This window comes from Garra rufa, chromosome 1 (assembly GCF_049309525.1).
Source record: "Garra rufa chromosome 1, GarRuf1.0, whole genome shotgun sequence".
Taxonomy (NCBI): Eukaryota; Metazoa; Chordata; class Actinopteri; order Cypriniformes; family Cyprinidae; genus Garra; species Garra rufa.
The window spans coordinates 16,437,166-16,458,264 of NC_133361.1; the positions used below are offsets into that span (position 1 = coordinate 16,437,166).

Below are 21,099 nucleotides of genomic sequence, written 5' to 3' on the forward strand. Positions count from 1 at the left end.
GCCAGTATGCACGGAATCTGCCGCGGTGAGTGAACAAATCAACTCTAGCTTTGATTTTTGGAGTCTCAAAAAAAATTTCTAGATTTTTTTTTTTTTAAATAGTGCATTTAAATATTTTACATTCATTTTCTTTAGCCTATATCATTAGAATATATCACAATATGTACTAAAAATAATTAAATTAATATATTTCATTTTTACATATTTAAATACATTACAATATATGCTTCTATAAATTTATTTAAAATTTATAAAATGTACAACTTTAAATTGCAATTAATTTTTGTTAGCCTATAAATCTAAATATATAAGTTTGATTTCTTATCATATTAAATATTAATTTGCATATATCAAAGTATGTTTTGTAATGATTTTGCATTGGCCTATTTGTCAGAAAATATGATATTGATGATGAAAATTGATATGATTGGATAACAAAAAATCATAAATTAATTTTCATTGCCAGAAACATAATAATGCAAACTAAAGGCTACTGAATATTTACAAAAAAATTAACAAAACTTTTGATTTTCCACCCCACCAAAAAAAAAAAAAACTATTGAAAACACTTTATTCTAATTTTATATTCAAGAATTAGTCATTGAATTTATCATTCATAATTATATTTATTGAAAATGTGCTTGTTGAAAGGTTTTGATTAATTTAAGTAATTTCTAATAAACGTCATACATAATTAACTGAATGACAAACTGCTGAATAATGTGATTCTAATTTTGGTTAATTCTAACTTAGGGGACTGATGTAGTTTGGTCACCCTGGGCTTCAGGTTTTATCTTTATTAAGACATTCATTTCCTCACATACTGAGGAGATTTTGTGCACTGAGCTAGTATCTATATTAAGGCAGTTATTTGAGTTGGACTAAAGGGGGGGGGGGGTTTAGGGGGCGTCTCACACACCCAAAGACTATCTGACGCTCAACGACATTGTAAACAAGTCAAAATTCCACTCTGCCCTAAACATAGAGCCTCTCTCATAAAAGCAAAGGATAGAGTGTCAATCTCAGTTTAACCCCTTACTGTCACTCTCTGCAGGTCATCTTCTGGATAATAATTCAATGCAAGTCATTCAAAAGACATCATAATTAATGGCAGTTTATCTAAAGAATGTTTTGATATTTCTACTGGAAAACAACACAAAATACTGACTTAGACCTTAGCTAAAAAAATGTTTCAAGAACCCTTTGGTAACGTTACCATTAAGTTGTGAAAATGTTATACAATATACATTTTTTTTTATGTTTTCAAAAACATTCTGAAACAAGTAACATTCCATTAACGTTGTTTAAATAATGTTTTTCAGCTAATGTTTTTGAACAAATGTCCTATTAATGTTACTGGAAGAACCTTGAAGAGCATTCTGAGAATTTTTTTTACACTGACTAAAATTACTAAAATCAGTTCTTAATGGTCGAGTCCTGCTCCTTTCTTTCCTTTTCTTTTCAGCCAAATTGGAAGGCCGCTCTTGTGAATACAATGGGCGCATGTATCAGAATGGAGAAAACTTCCGTGCGGGCTGCAAACACCAGTGCACCTGTATCGACGGGGCAGTGGGCTGCGTGCCCCTTTGCCCCACTGATATTCCACTGGCGTCGCCATCTTGTCCCACACCTCGACTGGTCAAAATCCCTGGCCAGTGCTGCCTTAGCGTGGACTGTCACGGCAAGTCCTCTGTCCTCCCACCAGTGTTCAGACGACCACAGCCACCTCCGTATCTGTTCCCTGACATGCACACCTTCAAGAAACCCCGAGCAAAGCCGTACGCCTACAAGCCCAAAGAGTCCCTGAGCAACGAACTCATAGAGGTGGACAAAAAGTGGGACAAACCACGCAGTCGAAAGCACTTGCCAGGTGAGGGCACTGTTCTGTGTGTTTACCTGTGTTTCCCCTACTTGTGTTTCGTAATTTGCACTAGACTTTTTGGTCATCAAGTATCAATCGAAAGGCTTTTCATATGTCAAAAGCACAAATCAGCACAGAAATGCATGTAGATTTACGAGGCCATTCTTTTAAGGCAAGACACTTCAGAGAAAACCATATTTGGATTTAGGGCTATTTTACTTTCATATACTTTCAGATAAGTGGAAAGAAAACATCTATAATACACATTTAGGTCTTCTTACACTTTCTCTATTTGCGTTCAATTTCCGTCAATTCCAATTCGCTAAAGCGTATGAGTTTTTTTTCTCCACTTCAGCAGCACTTACATACACCAAATTTGACATATTTATCCCCATCTATATTCAGAAGGTTTTTGTAGAAGGGTTTGTTCATACATCATTCACTTGATTTTATTGTTGCACTCTATTTCCATCTGTATATTTCAATTACAATACAAATCTTTAAAGGCCATTTTCTCAAAAGTAGTTTTTTCTCTACTTGTGCAGCACTTACATACACCAAATTTTACTAATTTATTCCTAGCTATATTCTAAAGGTTTTTGTAGAAGGGTTTGTTCATACATCATTCACTTGATTTTATCTTTGCACTCAAAATTCAATTACAGTACAAATCTTTAAAAGCCATTTATTCACAATTATTTTTTTCTCCACTTCAGCAGCACTTACGTACACCAAATTTAACATATTTATTCCCATCTACATTCTGAAGGTTTTTATAGAAGGGTTTGTTCATACATCATTCGCTTGATTTTATTATTGCACTCTATTGCCATCTGTAGATTTCAATTACAATACAAATCTTTAAAGGCCATTTTCTCAAAAGTAGTTTTTTCTCTACTTCAGCAGCACTTACATGCACCAAATTTAACACATTTATTCCTAGCTATATTCTCAAGGTTTTGTTGAAGGGTTTGTTCATACATCATTCGCTTGACTTCGTTATTGCACTCTATCTATTTGTGTCTGTAGATTTCAATTACAATACAAATCTTTAAAGGCCATTTTCTCAAAATTATTTTTTTCTCTACTTCAGCGGGACACCAGATGTAACATATTTATTCCCATCTATATTCTGAAGGTTTTTGTAGAATGGTATGTTAATATATCATATCTATTTGCGTCTGTAGATTTTAATTACAATACAAACCTGTAAAGGTCATTGTTTTTATTAAAAAAAAAATCCACTTCAGTAGCACTTACATACACCAAATTTAACATATTTATTTCTATCTATATTCTGAAGGTTTTTGTAGATAGTTTTGTTCATGCATCATTCGCTTGATTTTATTATTAGTATCTATTTGCGTCTGTAGTTTTTAATTACAATACAAATCTTTAAAGGCCATTTTCTCAAAATGAGTTTTTTCTCCATTTTAGCAGCACTTACACCAAATTTAACATTTATTCCCATCTATAGTCTGAAGTTTTTGCAGAAGGGTGTATTAATACATCATTCACTTGATTTTGTTTCACTCTATTTGCATCTGTAGATTTCAATTACAATACAAATCTTTACAGGCCATTTTCTCAAAATAAGTTTGTTTCTCCACCTCAGCAGCACTTACACACACCATATTCATTCCAACATATTTATTCCCATCTATACTCAGAGAGTTTTTAAAGAACAGTTTGTTCATACATCATCCACTTGATTTTATTATTGCACTCTATCTATGTCTGTAGATTTCAATACAAGTATTTAAAGCCTGTTTTTTTCTTTTTTTTTTTTCTTCAAAAATTAGTTTGTTTCTCCACTTCAACAGCACTTACATTCACCAAACTTAACCGTTTTATTCCTGTTTTTACCGAGGGGTTTGTTAATTTATTATTCATACTGGTCACAACATTTTAATCCAAACATTTTTTCCTGGCTGTTGGCAGTATTTTTTTTATTTTTGAAGTGATCAAAAATAAAATTATTAAAAATCCCCTCAGTAAAAACTTTTATCTCTAATATGTCAGTTTTAAATCCAGTGTTCAGATGTATATTCTGAAAATAATGCATATTTAAGTAGAAACTGCCTTGCTGGCTTATTTAAACATAGCCTACATTTTCAGAAAACTTGTAATACAAAACATTTGTTTTAATGGACTAATTTTTTAAGTGTAATTTTTCCCTATTTACCTGTGGAGGCTTGCCTTATATGTGTATTAGTTATTACGTTCGTATTTTGCATCTTCATTTTAATTTTAAAGTAATTTTGTTGTATATTTTTGACATTTTTGTTTTTTATTATTTCTGTTTTTTCAGTTTTAATTATTTAGTAGGCAAGTTAAATTAAATGAAAATGAGATATCTAAAATTAAATGTTTAATTTGTTTTAGATGTTAAAAAGTATGTTTTTATGGTTTTAGTTTAAGGTAACTATAATAACCCTGGCTCAGACTGTGATATGCATCTCTACCATCAATGACGTCTGTTTAGCATATGTTTACATAAACCAACAATTAAAAATAGTGCAGCAGAGTGCAAGAATGTGTCCTGTGTAAACGCCCCCTTTGGCTGCCTTTGGGTTTCGGTTCAATTGACAATCAGTCCCAATGTGAGCTGTGGCAGTTCCTCCTGCATGCCCTTCTGTGTGAGTGCTTGTGTTTAGAAGCCTGCCGCTTCTTTTCCACAAGATCCTTGTGAACCAGCCCCACACACGGTGCCTCTGTCAGGCAGCTGTTTCCCTGCACGCCGTAATCACTTTCTCTGTGCGTCAGTGTTCCCTGTTGGGTGAATGGTGCCTGTGTACTAACTTACCCCATCTCTCTCTTGCTCTTCATAGCATGGAAGCAAGCCGGACGTCAATGTGTTGCGCAGACGACAAGCTGGACGCCTTGTTCGCGCAGCTGCGGGATGGGCGTTTCGTCTCGGGTCACCAATGAGAACGCACAGTGCAAGCTGCTGAAGGAAACCAGACTCTGCAACATTCGTCCCTGTAGTTCTGTGGCTGTGCCTATAAAGGTAAACATATCACAGATTATCTGCAGAATTAGCACAAGATCCTGCTGAAAAGAGCAGTTTATATCTGCTTATATAACTTGAGAAATCTTCTTTGCTTGACCAAAATGACCAGCTTCTAAACAACATGTTTGGTGTACCAAACTAAACAGTATAAAAACATTCATTAAATTTAAATCCATAAATCTAAACCATGCAATCATCATTTGGCCGTTGGCTCCTTCTAGTCCAGTTTCACAATGGAAATGTTGCTCTTGCAGTGTTTTCCAGTTTGAAAGTCTGCTTGTAACATTATTAGGTATCGGGTATATTTCCAAATACAGCGGGGAAAATAAGTGTTTGACACATCAGCATTTTTATCAGTAAAGGTATTTCTAAGTGGGCTATTGCCACAAAATTTCCACCAGATGTAGCCATCAAGCCAAATATTGAATTCATACAAAGAAATCAGAACATTTAAGTATACAAGTTGAATCATAATAAATAAAGTGAAATGACACAGGGAATAAGTATTGAACACATGAAGATAACAAGGTGCAAAATGACATAGAAAGCCAGGAGATCACCTGAAATCTGTCAGTATTGAGAGAGAAACCCTGCCCCCTATCAGTACTAATTGATATCAGCTGCTTTAGTCCTAATTGATGGCCTATAAAGGCTTCTCATTACCCAGAAGGCACACAGAAAAGACTTCATGATAGGTAAAAGCAAAGAACTCTCTCAAGATCTTCGTAAACTTATCTTTGAAAAGCAGTTTGATTGGAATGGTTATAGGTGCATTTCCAGAATGCTGAATGTTCCTGTGAGCACTGTGGGGGCCATTATCCGGAAATGGAAAGAGCATCGGTTCACCATAAACTAGCCACGATCAGGTGCTCCACGTAAGATCCCTGTCTGAGGAGTCCAAAAAATAATCAGGAGAGTTCTCCAAGAGCCAAGAACCACTCAGAACTTCAGGAAGACCTTGCATCAGCAGGTACTGTTGTTTCAAAGAAAACTATAAGCAATGCACTGAACCGCCATGGCATCCATGCACGCTCACCACGCAAGACTCCATTGCTGAACAAAAAGCATGTTGAGGCTCGGTTAAAGTTTGTGGATTATTGGGAGACTATAGTATGGTCAGATGAAAGCAAAATAGAATTTTTTGGCAGTCATTCTACACACCATGTTTGGAGAAGAAATGGCACTGCCCACCACCCCAAGAACACCATACCAACAGTTAAGTTTGGGGTTGGAAGCATCATGGTTTGGGGCTGCTTTTCAGCAAGGGGTACTGGCAGACTTCATATTATTGAAAGCAGGATGAATGGAGAAATGTACCGGGACATTCTGGATAAAAATCTGCTGCCATCTGCCAGAAAGCTGAAAATGAAAAGAGGATGGACATTTCAACAAGACAGTGATCCCAAACACAAGGCCAAGGAAACAATGAAGTGGTTTCAAAGAAAGAAAATCAATTTGCTTGAATGGCCCAGTCAATCACCTGACCAAAAATCTATGGAGAGAACTGAAGATCAAAGTTCATAAAAGAGGCCCAAGGAACCTTTAAGTTTGAAAGACTGTTTGTGTGGAAGAATGGGCCAGAATCACTCCTGAGCAATGCAGATGACTGGTCTCTCCATACAAAAGGCGTCTAGAAGCTGTAATCACCAACAAAGGCTTTTCTACAAAGTATTAAATAAAGTGTGTTCAATACTTATTCCCTGTGTCATTTCACTTTATTTATTATGACTCAACTTGTATACTTAAATGTTCTGATTTCTTTGTATGAATTCAATATTTCGCTTGATGGCTACATCTGGTGGACATTTTGTGTCAATAGCCCACTTAGAAATACCCTTACTGATAAAAATGCTGATGTGTCAAATACTTATTTTCCCCGCTGTATGTAAGCATCTTGAACAACAACAGTCACATCGGGAGTACTTCAGCAGTAAACGTGAACATACATGATGTAATGTGATATTTTAATTACATTTTGACACTTTCACTATAGAAAGTGCTGCACTTCCTTAGTATTTTTATCTTGCATTCCTAGTACAAATGTCTAAACATTCTTAAAGTTGTGTACTGGAGATGCAAAATGACATAAAAATTCTCAGAATTAAGTGAGTTTGTGATTAAAACAAGAACACGTATCTGCCAATGTGAAAAGGTCTGTCAATGCAGTATAACTAAATACACTCACATTAAAGACCGAATTTATGAAAACTTGATGCTATGAAATGCAGTGTTGCTTATCTAGTAAATGTATCTTGTTTTTATGATATTTTTAGACAATTTAACAACAAACAAAAAAAAAACATTAAGTAAATTTTAGCGAGTCTTGGCGTATGTTTACACAACAGCAATATACTAAAATGGTCTCTGTCTCTTTATTTCTTGGTTTACGCAGAGCCACAAGAACAACTAAAAACTAGCGAGTTTCGTGCATCTAATAATACTGCATCCAACGGCATAAATGAAAGCATATCTAAAGTAAAACACGTCGAGTGGAAACACACACTGTCAAGCAATGCGCACTTGTCTCACAGTGCAAATTCTGTGCAATGAAGTCCGCCGCGTCTCTACTGTCTGAAATATTCTGAATCGATTCAGAATCGTTGAAGAGAGAATCGATTTTTCCCCCCACCCCTACTAAAAATGGTCTATTATGCATGCTAGGCCAGTAGTTGATGTAACTTTGTAAAAAAAAAAAAAAAAAACCCCACGAGCCTGATAGAACACATAATGCACACAAGCGGCAACCTCCGGCTCTATTGAACCAACACGGTAGTGACTTAAACTGCAATTCATCGTCGGGCTGCTAGAGACTGGCTCCAAAAGGGAGTCAATGGGATTGAACTGAAGGTCAGACAGTAGAGATAAATTCTGCATTATCAAGGGCATGGCCACTTGAGTGACTGGTGGATTGCCGCTGCTGTCACCACTGTCGCACTACACTCTTAAAAATAAAGGTGCTTTACAATGCCATAGAATAGCGTTTTTTGTTTTGTTTTTTTTTTCTAAATGGTTCCATAAAAAAACCTTTAACATCTGAAGAACCTTTCTGTTTTACAAAAGGTTCTTTTTGGCAAAAGAAAGTTCTTTAGATTATATTATAAAAAGGTAAGAAAGAGATGGTTCTTTAAAGAACTCTTTCAACTGAATGGTTCTTTGTGGAACCAAAATAGGTTCTTCTATGGCATCGCTGTTAAACCTTTTAAAGCACCTTTATTTTCACCTTTATGTAGGCAGGCATGGTTTCAGCAACCAGCTCCACCCACGTCATGCCTCTTTACCCATTTTCGATTATCCGCGAGTGACGCACGATGACGGGATTCCAAGATGGCGATGGCCGACTTTAAAAATGCTCTTCAGAAACCTATGGGTGACGTCACGGACAGTACGTCCATATTTTTTACAGTCTATGAATGCACATGACGTCAACGTTTTCGGAAATTTGCATTTTTCTTATTTACCATGTGGATAACATTTTCAAAAACTTGCACTTTTTAAAAAAAAATTTGTATTCTCAGGCCAGGTGCTATATAAAGGTGCTATATTCTGAATTAATAAGAATCACTGAAGAGAGAATCGCAATACATCGGGGAATAGATTTTTTCTCCCACCCCTACTAAAAATGGTCTATTATGCATGCCAGGCCAGTAGTTGGCGATGTAACTTTGTAAAAAAACACCACGATCCTGAAGGTCTCTATTGAAACCAACACGGAAGTGACTTAAAATACAATTCATTGACTGGCCGCTAGAGACTGGCTCCAAAAGGGAGTCAATCCCATAGACTCCACATGTTAAAATGCCCAACTTTACAGTCTATGAATGCACATGACGTCAACGTTTTCGCAAATTTATAAAGTTTTTAAAAACTTTTTAAAAAATGTTTGTATTCTCAGGGCATAAAAAACAATCGACATTCCTATTTTTAGTTTAAAAAGTCATCACTGAATACTTGTTTTCCAGACATGACTGTAACCTGCCTTTTAATTTTGTTTAACAGAAGGGGAGGAAGTGCTCTCGTACCCAGAAGTCTCCCGAGCCTCTGCGTCTGCGCTACGCTGGCTGCCGCAGCATGCGTCTCTATCGGCCCAACTACTGCGGTACGTGTCAGGACGGGCGATGCTGCTCACCCCGCCGCACGCGGACAGCCCCCGTTCTCTTCGCCTGCCCCGATGGAGAGCACTTCGAGAGGGCCGTCATGTTTGTGCAGTCCTGCAAGTGCAACGACGAATGTGGCCACCTGAACGATGCGGCGCTCCCGCCCCAACGTTGGCTGTACGGCGACATGCACAAGTTTGTTGATTAACATCTTGTTTGTCCAAAGACCCGCCCCCATGCCTTTCCCCGTCCAATAGAGTAGCGTTTCGAAGTGTAACTCTGGGTAGACGCTAGGCCGAGGCATCATTATAATGCACATCCACGTGGAATAAAGGGCAATTTTGGGTTTCCGATCCCTTGTACCGAGAGCCTTAGAGTAGATGCGCTTTCCGCGAGGATCCGGGACGGGATGAATCCCAGTCGTGAATATATACAATGGATTTTCTGATTGACTGGTCCTCACCATGAACAGTGATGCATTCTGGGGCACCTGCGCTATCTAGACGAGACTTTCAGCAGGTTTTGGAGGAAAACAAAAAATGCCTCAGCGGGACGCTGATTAGACGCTTAAATGTGGTGAGACCGACTCTTAGCTTCACAAGGGCTGGTCTTTACTTTTTCTGTAGTGATTGCTTTGCCTTGACGTTCAAAGAACAGTCGTTGTAAGCTACCCAGGGTTTGACTCAGCTGCTTGTGGACTCGACACTGAGACTGATGGTTTCGTGAGCCCATGACTCCGTCAACTCACCGAGGGATATTTGCCAAGTGCCACAGCTCCCTGGCGTCAAAACGTCGGCTCCTCTGCTCCCAGCTAATTACAATCCTCTTCTTTGGGGGCAGAAAGAAACCCAGTAACCCTTTGGTTTGCAATAAAAATATGTTTAAAACACCAGCATCTGATGTAAACATGTAATTTGAAAGTAATGGGTGGGACGGTTCTTTCAAACGCTGGTCTATAATCTACCACGTGATGGCAGAGCCTCGTGCAAATGGCACTGTTGCCTGTGTTTTATGATGCAGCGGTCTTTATTTCTGCCAGGCATTGGTGCACGAACTGACGGAGGTGACGTCACGCCATCTGCCCTGAAGAACGAGGGCTTGAACAGGCTTTGAGACCAAAAACCCAAACTTTTGAAAGGGAGAAGCCATGTTGTCATTGAATAATTGTGTTGTTTTTAGTTATGATTCATTCAAATTCCCAATCTCAATTGAGTAAAATGTTATTTATACATTTTCCATTTCAGAAGCCATGTTCATTACAGCAGCAAGTTGGAGAAATTACATTGTGGAAAGCTGCTGACTGAATAAATGCTGCACTTAAACTTGATTTAAGGAGAGACACTGCAGGCAAAAACACGTTTTTTTTTTTTTTTTTTTCATGCACCTGTCAACTTTGAGTTTGGGCTCTTTGGTTTGTCAGTGTCTTTCAGACTAGTCAAAAGAAAACCTTAAAAGGCACTGTTAAGTGTTTCTTTTATAGCACTTTATCTATTTGTGTCCATAGATTTCAATTACAATCTATATTTTTAAATGCTGTTTTCTCAAAATAAATTTTTATTCCTACACTGAGCCATAAATCTCCACTTCAATAGCACTTACACACACCAAACTTGATATTTTTTATTCCTGTCTATATCCTGAAGGTTTTTTACAGAGGGAATTGTTCATCTATAATTTACTTGATTTTATACAACATTGTATTCCCCCAAAAACTGTACAAAAATATATATATTGTTTCCTGCCTGTTCTAAGTATTTTTTTGAATTATGGAGTGACAAAATGAAACCCCTCTGTAAAAACCTTGTAAAAACCCTTGACTTTAATATGTCAAAAAAAAAATAAAAAAATTGTGAAACGGACATGATCCAGTTTTTAAGTTTTGTACTAGAAATATAAGCAAATTAGTGCATATTTCATTAAATAACGCCCCATTTGCATATTAAAACCTAACATTTTAGAAAACTTGAAATAAAAAAAATATTTGCAATTATCAGTGTAATCAATCAACTAAGTAAGGTGATGACTATTTTTTTTGTTTTTTTTGCCTATTCACTTGCAGTGTCTCGCCTTAAAAAACGAACAGCTTTCTGTTGTTTCAAGTTTATTTCCTATAATAATCGGGCACTAGTTGCGTTGTAGAATCAATTAAATAACATTAGTTATTACTTCACCTTTGTGTGATGTCTTTAACGACAGTTGACGGTTGAACCAACACAATTCAAAATTTCAAACGATGGAGGCGCGAACACAACGGTCACAACTACCCTGTTAACTTAATATTATGGTAATTAAGCAACGCCGTTGTACAAGAAACTTAGTTCCTATGCATTTTCTTCTCGTCTGGCGCGAAAAGATTGATCCTCTGATCTCGAATGTGCATCTGAGGTATTTTCTTAACCTGTTTTATAAGACTTTCTGATTACCAATTAAGCATTATTGCGGTCAATCTAATTTAATCACAGCTGATGTTTGTATGCTTTCATTAAAACATTTTTGTACAGCCTTTTAAACTAAGTCTCGAGTGGATTATATAATCAGGAAATGACACCGAGCTGCCAACGTGTGATTGAATGCTTCATGAATAAAAATGTATTATGCTACATACTTTGAAAAGACCTGAATTCGGGTCTGATCTAAAATGGTCTTGTATTACAAGATTTGTTTTATCTCTTAAGACAGGACAACCACTCACCATCCATCAAATAAACTGGCTTGTAAAATCAATGCAATTCATGTGTGATCATTTGTTTTTATTATACTGAGGTGTAGTTCTCTACAAAATGGCTTTTCTGCTACCATTTCAACTGCCTAGTCAAATTCGGTTACATCAGGTTTAAAATGTAAAAAACCAAGTGATCAGATATAACTTCTGTTCTATTACCAAGCAATTTAACCTGAAAATTGTTAAAAAAAAAAAAAAAACTTCATCTTACAGTCACCATATGGTGAATACACATCAGTAGTTAAATTAACTCTAAACAGATACAAATCAAGAGTCATTCAAGTCAGTTATTGGCTTGACATCAATTCAATGAAGTACAAATAGAACTTTTTGGAAATAAGTCCATTTCCTATTTAAAAACACATCTTTTTATTTTGGGTTGACATTTTAGTCATTTGCAAACACACAAGTCTCACAATCAGTTAACCTCAAACAACGGAGGTTATGACACTGGCCTGCAAGTTTAACAAGACAAATATTTGGAAAGATTTCAGAGTACGCCACTACTAAAAGCATTTAGAACACCGTTACAAAACCACTTTCATCATACAGTGACACTTCTCAGAAGACAAACACAGCCAAGTCAAGGTGTAGCATATAAAAAGTTTTAATTTCATTAAAACCCAAAACAAAAACATGATTTTAGGACAAAATCGTAAAACAGACATCTCGCCCGGGCCTCCGAGACAAGCGGTAAAAACAATAGCGGGTTTGAGGTAAAAAGGAGCCTTTAAAAACGGAGGTCCGGCACCCCGCCAAGATCCAACAGCTGCGATTCTGGAAAGGTCAAGACCTTCATCTGGACTGCTCAACTGCACGGAAAAGAGACAAATGTCACTTCAAAAGGCACAAGACCTCAAACGCCATTCTCTCAAAGAGTCACCGTAGGTTTGAAGTATTTTGAAGTTAAAACAAACCTCCAGTGCTTAAATTTGACCCACCCACTAGCCAATGCTTTTAACCTCAAACTAGCAAATTAATTCTCAAAATGCTTGATGGGGCTACGAAGATGAGACCCAAGACTCACTGTAAGTGGAAATGTCAATCTCCTCTGGTAACTCTGCCACATTGACCTCGAATCGGTCCTGCACATCATTCAAGATCTTGGCGTCTGTCTCGTCTGACACGAATGTGACCGCCAAACCCTTGGTGCCAAAGCGACCCGCACGAGCCACCTGAGAACAGGAAGAGATCATGAGACGTGCCACTTCACAGAGATCTAAAACGCTTGGAGACTACATGGATACTTACCCTGTGGAGATAAGTGTCGGAGTCCTCTGGCATGTCGTAGTTGAAGACGATGTTGACCCTCTCGATATCCATTCCTCGTCCAAAAAGGTTTGTGGCCACTAGGATCCTCCTCTGAAAGTCTTTGAACTGCTGATACCGAGACAACCTGCAAGCAGAGATGACGAGACTCAAAGTTAAACTAAACTATAAAAGGTAAATTTAGCTCAAAGTGGGCAAAAAACATGGTCTGACCAGTTTAAAATTTAATTTTAACAGTACATTTAGCCTAAACAAACATTCTCACATACCTCTCTTCCTGTGCCATTCCTCTGTGGATGGCGATTGCAGGGAAGTTCTGCTCCACCAGTAACTGTGAAAGGGCCACACAACGCTGAACAGACTTCACAAATATCACCACCTGCAGGACAAAAGCAGAATTACTCTCAGACACATGAAATGTTCATTTGAGCTCAAGCATTTCTGACACAATACTTCCTACAGAAGAAAAACAAACACGTTGTTTTGGAACACCACAATGAAACCAGTTCAAATGAGGTCAGGTCTGATCTACGAATTGTGTTTCTTGTATTCCTCATTTGCAAATCTCTCAGGAAACTCGAACGAGCATTAAATGCTAAACTCACCTGGTTGAACTCCAGCACGTCGAGCAGATCGAAGAGTTTGCGGTTCTTTTCGCTGTCCTTCAGTTTGCAGTAGTACTGCTGCAGACCGTGAAGTGTCAGCTTCGTCTCGTCGTCCACAAACACCTCCATTGGCTGAAAATAGACAGCAAACACGTCAGATAGGATGCGCTACATGCTTCAAGTCTTAAGATATCATCAGTACTGACACAGTTGGGTAATAAAGCTACAATTTCAATTAAACGCTCAAATGGCTTAAGCATCCAATAATTTCCATTTAAATAAAACTGAATATTTAATAATGTCATGTTTCCATTGCACGGCTTTGAATTAAAACACCAGTATATGAGATTATAATTGATATACTAATTACTATTAGTTTGTTAATATGGGATCCTGGACCACAAAACCAGTCATAAGGGTCAATTCCTTCAAATTGAGATTTACACATCGGAATAAATTAGATTCACATTGATGTTTGTGAGGATAGGACAATATTTGACCAAGATGCAACGACTTATATTCAATCTGAGAATGCAAAAAATTAAAAAAGTTCTTAGCAATGCATATTAAGTTTTGATATATTTACAGTAGGAAACTTATAAGATCTCTTCATGAAACATTCTTAATATTCTAACGATTTTTGGTCAAAAACGAATAATCAATGTTGACCCATACAATGTATTGCTGGCTATTGCCAACAGATTAGTTTTGTGGTCTAGGGTCACATATTAGGAAAGGTTTTAATTTATATTTGGTTTATACTGTGCTGTGTGTCAGTTATTAAGTTTTAGTTAAGAACTTAAACTAAAGAGAAATGTTACTTTAACTCTTTAATTTTTACTTGCATATTGACAAGTGTATTGCCCATTGTTAGGTAATGTATTAACTACTAACAAGACTTTATTGTAACGACTTCTGTATTAACTATTTTTTTAGTACTTAAACATGAAATTTTAATATTTAAAATTAAGTCTACATTTCTAAGTAATAATTATGGTTTGTAACATTAAATACATCTTACCCATAACAAAAACTAAGTATTTTGGTAACACTTTATTATAAAGGTTCATTAGATAACATGAATTAAGAACGAAAAATATTTCTACAGCAATAAACTACATTTCAACATTAACGCATTATTAAAATCACAAGTTACGTTCAACATTAATGCATAATGAACTGACATTGACGACATTTTTTTTAAATTAAATTTTAACAAAGATTAGTGTAACAATGCATAGTCCGATCATAATGCTAATACATTGAAAAAAAAAAGTTAAAGTTAAATTAATTAAAGTATCATAGCTTCTGAATTCAGTAAAAACCCATACTTAAAAAAAAAAAAAAAAAAAACTTAACTGGTGCCAAATAAAGTCAAGAAAAGATCAAATAAAACTTAAATTTCAGCTATTTACAAAAGCAACATTTTCGTCCCCCCCCCCCAAAAAAAAGAAACACCAAAACAAAATAAAAGCGCAAATATGGCATTCATAAGAGAAACAGTTACTCACGTCCTGCATAAACTTGCGGCAGACGGGTCGAATCTCTTTGCTGAGAGTGGCGCTAAACATCATGCACTGTTTCTCATGAGGGGTCAGTCTGAAGATGTCCTGAACGTCACGTCTCATATCTGAGAGACACAAACACATCATTAAGCATCACAGGCTAGGCTCATCATATTTCAGAGCAGGTTTTGGTCAAATGCTCACCAAGCTGCTCCAGCATCTTGTCACACTCGTCCAGAACGAAGTGCTTGACGTTCTTCAGGTTGAGGGTTTTGTTTCTGACCAGGGCGAGGATTCGCCCCGGCGTGCCGACCACGATGTGAGGGCAGCTCTTCTTCAGGACGTCCTCGTCCTTCTTTATGGACATGCCGCCGAAGAACACAGCCACCTTCACCGTTGGCATGTATTTGGAGAAACGCTCGTACTCCTTACTGATCTGAAACGCCAGCTCACGCGTGTGACACATGACCAGCACCGACACCTGAATTAAAGGAAAACACACTTTATCGTCCACACAAGTTTTGCATGTTATAGATGTTATTAGACCACAGTTTGATAAACCAACACTAATCAAGTTGTGTTAAGTTACAAAAGCACATTACCAAACTTTTGTCAGCCTAACCACTTTTAAAAATTTATGGGTTGACTTTAAGAATTTTAGTTATTTTCCAAACAAAATCATTTACATGTAACCAAACCATTAACCAATAAAGAACCAGATAAACTGTGTTAGTAATAAAATAATTTTTATTAAGTTTAATTTTAAAAGACTTTGTTGTATTTTTACATTTTAAATAAAAATGCAATTATTTTACAAGACTTTTGTGGTTCTGTTTAAGGGTTGCATGACTCTCAGATAAATTAGTTAATCTTAGTTTTATTTTGATGACACGGTTAAGTTGAGATTAAAAATCATAGTTGTTTATTCACACACACACAAAAAAAAAAAAACAAGACATGCAAATGTTTAAATGCAGATAAACTTAAAAGGCATTCAAGTACCTTTTCTAAATAAAAGTTAATAGTTTCAGATTTTAAACAATTTACTCACTTAGATTGTGATTTAATATTTAAATAATTTAACACTATTCACAAATTCATGGTTCTCTAATGTCGACTAACGGTTACGAAAACATTTGTTCTCATTTTAAAAGAACCATTAACCAACAAAGAACCATGAACATGCAGATAAACTAACTTTTTGTAAGTGTAATAAATACTCTTCTGTATTAAGTTTAATTTTAAAAGACTTACTCCAAAACGAAGCATTGCATTTTTACATTAAGATTTAAATAACACTGCAATAATTTAACAAAATACCCCTGGTTCTTCAGGGATTGCATGACTTGTAGCTAAATAAATCTTTGATTTAACAGCACAAAACAAAACATTTAAAGTGAATTTAAATGAATTCCATTATAAGGTCACAAGACATGCATAAGGAAAATGTTTAATCTTTAGTTTTTAGATTTAAAAAAAAAGAAGAAAGAATTAAAATGGCAAAACTATTCAATTTACACTTTAAAATATAAACATTTCTAAACTATTAATAGTCACAAAACGCAGGTAAATAACTTAATCTTAGTTATCTTAAGCATTTAAGCATTTCATCTTCAATATAAAGTTTGATTTTCAGAGTAAAAAAAAAAAAAAAAAAAAACTCTTACTTTTATTTTCTGATTAATATTTAAAATCATTTATAGTAGTCGCAAGCTAATGGTTCTCCAATGTAGACTAATGGTCACATGACCGTGAATGGTTTTCATCCTTACGAAAGCATTCATTTCTATTGTCATTTTAAAATTATTTGGTTTTCTTTGCACAATGAAATTAAATATTTTTCCTCACATTCATGGTTCTGTGGGCTAATGGTCACGTGACATGCAGATAATCAAAACATTTAACCCTTTTAGTAAGCATTTGTGACTCTGGACCACAAAATCAGTCATAAGGGTTTATTTTTTTGAAATTGAGATTCATCATTTACCATCTAAAAGAAGCTGAATAAGCTTTCCATTGATGCATGGAATAGGACAATATTTGGCCGAAATACAACTATCTGAAAAATCTGGAATCTGAGATTTATTTATTAAAAAAAAATAAAATTCTTAGCAAAGCAAATTTCTAATTCAAAAATTAAGTTGAGATACATTTATGGTAGGAAACTTACAAAATGCCTTCATGGAACATGATCTTAATATCCTAATGATTTTTGGCAAAAGACAGACACACACATATACACATATATATAAAATTGACCCATACAATGCATTTCTGCCTATTGCTATGAATACACCTGCACATTTTACTCTACAATAATCCATTTTAATAGAAGACGTCAATTAAACAGCTGCACGTTCACATCTGATGTCAAGCAGATTTTATAAGTTTGACTTTAACCTTTTAAATCATGAATTACTGCTTTCATCAGCTCACAAACTCTGCTTTGGAAAACCCAGAGTTAAGTCCAAACTAAACAACTCTAAAAGCTTAAATCACAAACCAAAAGTGATACTAACCTGTCCATCCACCGGCTCTATCTGCTGCAGGGTGGCGAGCACAAACACTGCTGTCTTTCCCATACCAGACTTGGCCTGACACAGGATATCCATGCCGAGAATGGCCTGCGGGATGCACTCGTGCTGCACTAAAAACACATATGGGAAGTTTACTCTCAAGATACTAATCAGCGTACATAGTTACATCAGGAGAACCAGCATCTCTTACCTTCAGACGGATGCTCAAAACCGCAGTCGACGATGGCCCTCAGCAGCTCCGGCTTGAGCAGAAAGTCTCTGAAGCCTGAGCTGTGGATGGACACGTACGAGCCCTTCACCTCCTTTTTGCCCACCGGAGCGACGCTCTCTGGGGCTCCTTGAGGCTCCTCGTCCTCTTCATAATCCAGCAGCTCGTTGTCAACATCATTCTCAGCCATTCTAGAGACAAAAGGAGTGAGAAAGAGCCATTAAATCACACCTTCAGAGGACTCTCACTTTCACAGGTCAATGGTGCAAGCCACAGGGTTCGCACAGATGCAGTAAAATAAAATTTTAGGACTTTACAGAACTTCAAGCATTACTTTTTATTTTCAAAGACATCAGAGATCTCATTTATCAAGCAATGTCTGAACTGAGCATGATTTTTGCGTAAAAAAAGATGTGCTTCTTGATCAAACACTCATTTCATAGATACATTACCTTTTAACAACAAGCACTTTTCCAGTACTACTTCTGGAATATTGCCATTTTCAAGGGTTTTCCAGGCCTTTAATTTTAATGAATAAATTCAAGTACTTCAAGCACCTCGTATGAACTCTGGAACTCACTCTCATTGAGAAAGTGGACCAAAGAATGTTAACCATGGGTTTAACCCAGGGGTGTCCAAACTACAGCCTGCGATTTATAAGCACTCAAGCTCAAATTGTGCACATTAGGATTGGTGGGTGTTTATAGTAAATGTTTGCAGTTAATTTGTTTTTGTTTTTTTTACACATTTGTTCCCCTTTCTGTTCTGAACACTGCTAAATTCATTGGATTTTTTTTTTCTGGAGTGAGGGGGAATATAAATGCATGTTTCTAATGTTTGTAAACATTATATTTATTTTACATTATTTCTAAATTAAGTGATAAAATGTGCCTTGTACAACGCAACTTGTCGTAAAGCATTTCAAAAAAATTAGCAAAAAAAGGTACAAGAATTGAACTGCCATGTATGTTCATTCCCACCTCTGGTTTAACCCAACACAAAACAGAAACCATGTAAACAAACCCAGAAACAAGTCTGTTTAAAATCGAAACACTTGAGACTCACAAATGTGCCATTTAACACAAAGCACATTGGTGGTACTAAAAAACAATGCTATCAAACTTTACATTACACTGAATGAACAAACATTCAAAGTGATCATTACCTGGTTCCCAAAGTCTAAAACAAACATGTTCAAGACTTGAGGAAGCCAAACGTTAGGTCACTAAAGTCCATCCTGGCTATTGAATATTTGACTAGTACTGTACATGAGACCATATCAGATGTTATGTTAAGGCAAAATTTTGTTGAAGTGGAAAAAAATTAAAGTGAAATAGATAAAGACATAGAAATCCATGAAAATGTACTGCACTACATTTTACTTTAAAATTAAATACATTTTACAAAATGGACTGTGAATGACATGCAGAAAGCAACCAGACTTGCATAGTTCGCATTGCATCTTAAATTCTGTCAGTAAGACTTAATTTTAAACATGTTTAGACACAAAATTAGAATGGATGTTACTATTGGCTTAAAAAGTAACCAGAAACAAGTCTGTTTAAAATCGACACACAAATGTCGATTTTACACAAAGCACACTGGTGGCACTAAAAAAAAAAAAAAAAAAAAAAAAAACAATGCTATCAAACTTTACACTGAATGAACGTAAACATTAAAAACAACAATTACCTGGTTCCTAAAGTCTAAAACACAAACACATGTTCAAGACTTGAGGAAAACCAAACTTTGGGTCACTAAAATTCATTCTGGCTATTGAATATTGGGGTGGCGATGGAAAGAATGTCTATGTTGGAAAAGTACAAACACAAAAGCCAAAACAGTGCGAAGGGAACATGGTAATACCATGGTACCTTTTGTTACGAGGCAATGAAACTGAACCGGTTTTATTTGGGCCTCAAATCGCAAACATCCAACCATTTCTACTCAAACACAGAAAAGTCTACGTTGTTAAACCACATAATTACTGAAATCGATACTGTGTTGGTCAGAAATAGAGACATTCGCCTAGTTTTTGAACTCATGTAACGAACGTTTCGTCGTTAACGCGCGGCGGACAATAGACCAGCGTTTAGCGACCTCAATAAATGACGTAGAAGCCTAAAAAATAAACTAAAACCCTGCGCAAACTTAAGTTTCATACAGTTTACAGTCTCCGACAGCGCTAAATCGTGTACAAATATATATAAAATACCAAACAAAAAACAAACGCGCATTCACACGCGCGCGCTTCGGTTAGCATACAGAGCTAACGCGCCTAATGACATAACGCTGCGATCACACATTAAACTTAACGTTACCTGTTGAAAAAAACCCACAGTGTTATATACATGAACGATCACGCTACGCTAGAAAAACATTTATATCTGAAAAACAACTTAATTATAATTACCTTTTGGTGACAGTGACGGTGCGTGGATAAAATGAATAGACGAACGCAGCTGTTACTTCAAACCTCACGCGTCAGGCCGCAGTTTATACTACCGCCCGGAAATCCCGCCTCCTGAATAACGCGCGCTCTCATTGGTAGAAAGCACGCGGTCGTTGGCTCAACGTACACTCTCATTGGCTTGCGAATGCATCAATTCAAATGTAACCGTATCGTGATTGGATGTCGGTACTGGCATTTGGGGGCGTTGAAGTCGCGCTCGCGGGACTTTTGTAAGTGATTAAAAACGTTTATTTACGTTTGATTTTAAATTAGGATTAAAGGAGTAGTTCACTTTCAGAATAAAAATGTACAGATAATGTACTCACCTCCTTGTCATCCAAGATGTTCATTTCTTTCTTTCTTCAGTCGTAAGGATATTATGTTTTTTGAGTAAAACGTTTCAGGATTTCTCTCCATATAAAGGACTTCAGTGGTGCCCCCGAGTTTGAACTTACAAGCCGCAGCTTCAAATGGCTCTAAACGATCACAGCCGAGGAAAGAAGGGTCTTATCTAGCAAAAGGATTCGTCATTTTCTAAAAAATATTTACAATTGAAATAATTTTTAATCTCAAATGCTCGTCTTGCAGAGCTAGACAATACGCATGAGGTTAAAAAGTAAATCAATTGTAATTTTTTTTTTTAGAAAATAACCCATCATTTCACTAGATAAGACCCCTTTTTCCTCAGCTGTGATTGTTTAGAGCCATTTGAAGCTGCATTTCGGAAGTTCAAACTCGGGGGCACCATAGAAGTCCATTATATGGAGAGAAATCCTGAAACATTTTACTCAAAAAACATAATTTCCTTACGACTGAAGAAAGAAAAATGTGAA

General features: G+C 36.3%; 2 protein-coding genes across 2 annotated transcripts; one reads left to right on the plus strand and one right to left on the minus strand.

The window, feature by feature from the left end:
* Positions 1-6: 6 nt before the first annotated feature.
* Positions 7-11,692, plus strand: LOC141331581 (CCN family member 1). Its single transcript, XM_073836631.1, has 4 exons — positions 7-25; positions 1,466-1,870; positions 4,693-4,871; positions 8,871-11,692. The coding sequence occupies exons 1-4, from the start codon at positions 7-9 to the stop codon at positions 9,174-9,176; spliced, it is 909 nt and encodes a 302-aa protein (XP_073692732.1). The 3' UTR covers positions 9,177-11,692.
* Positions 11,693-12,281: 589 nt separating this feature from the next.
* On the minus strand, positions 12,282-20,316 carry ddx39ab (DEAD (Asp-Glu-Ala-Asp) box polypeptide 39Ab). The gene is made up of 10 exons (XM_073836621.1): positions 20,228-20,316; positions 17,797-18,005; positions 17,589-17,716; positions 15,274-15,550; positions 15,076-15,194; positions 13,565-13,696; positions 13,229-13,338; positions 12,942-13,086; positions 12,718-12,865; positions 12,282-12,502 (listed from the first exon to the last, which is right to left on the minus strand). The coding sequence occupies exons 2-10, from the start codon at positions 18,002-18,004 to the stop codon at positions 12,486-12,488; spliced, it is 1,284 nt and encodes a 427-aa protein (XP_073692722.1). The 5' UTR covers position 18,005; positions 20,228-20,316; the 3' UTR covers positions 12,282-12,485.
* Between the last annotated feature and the right edge of the window lie 783 nt (positions 20,317-21,099).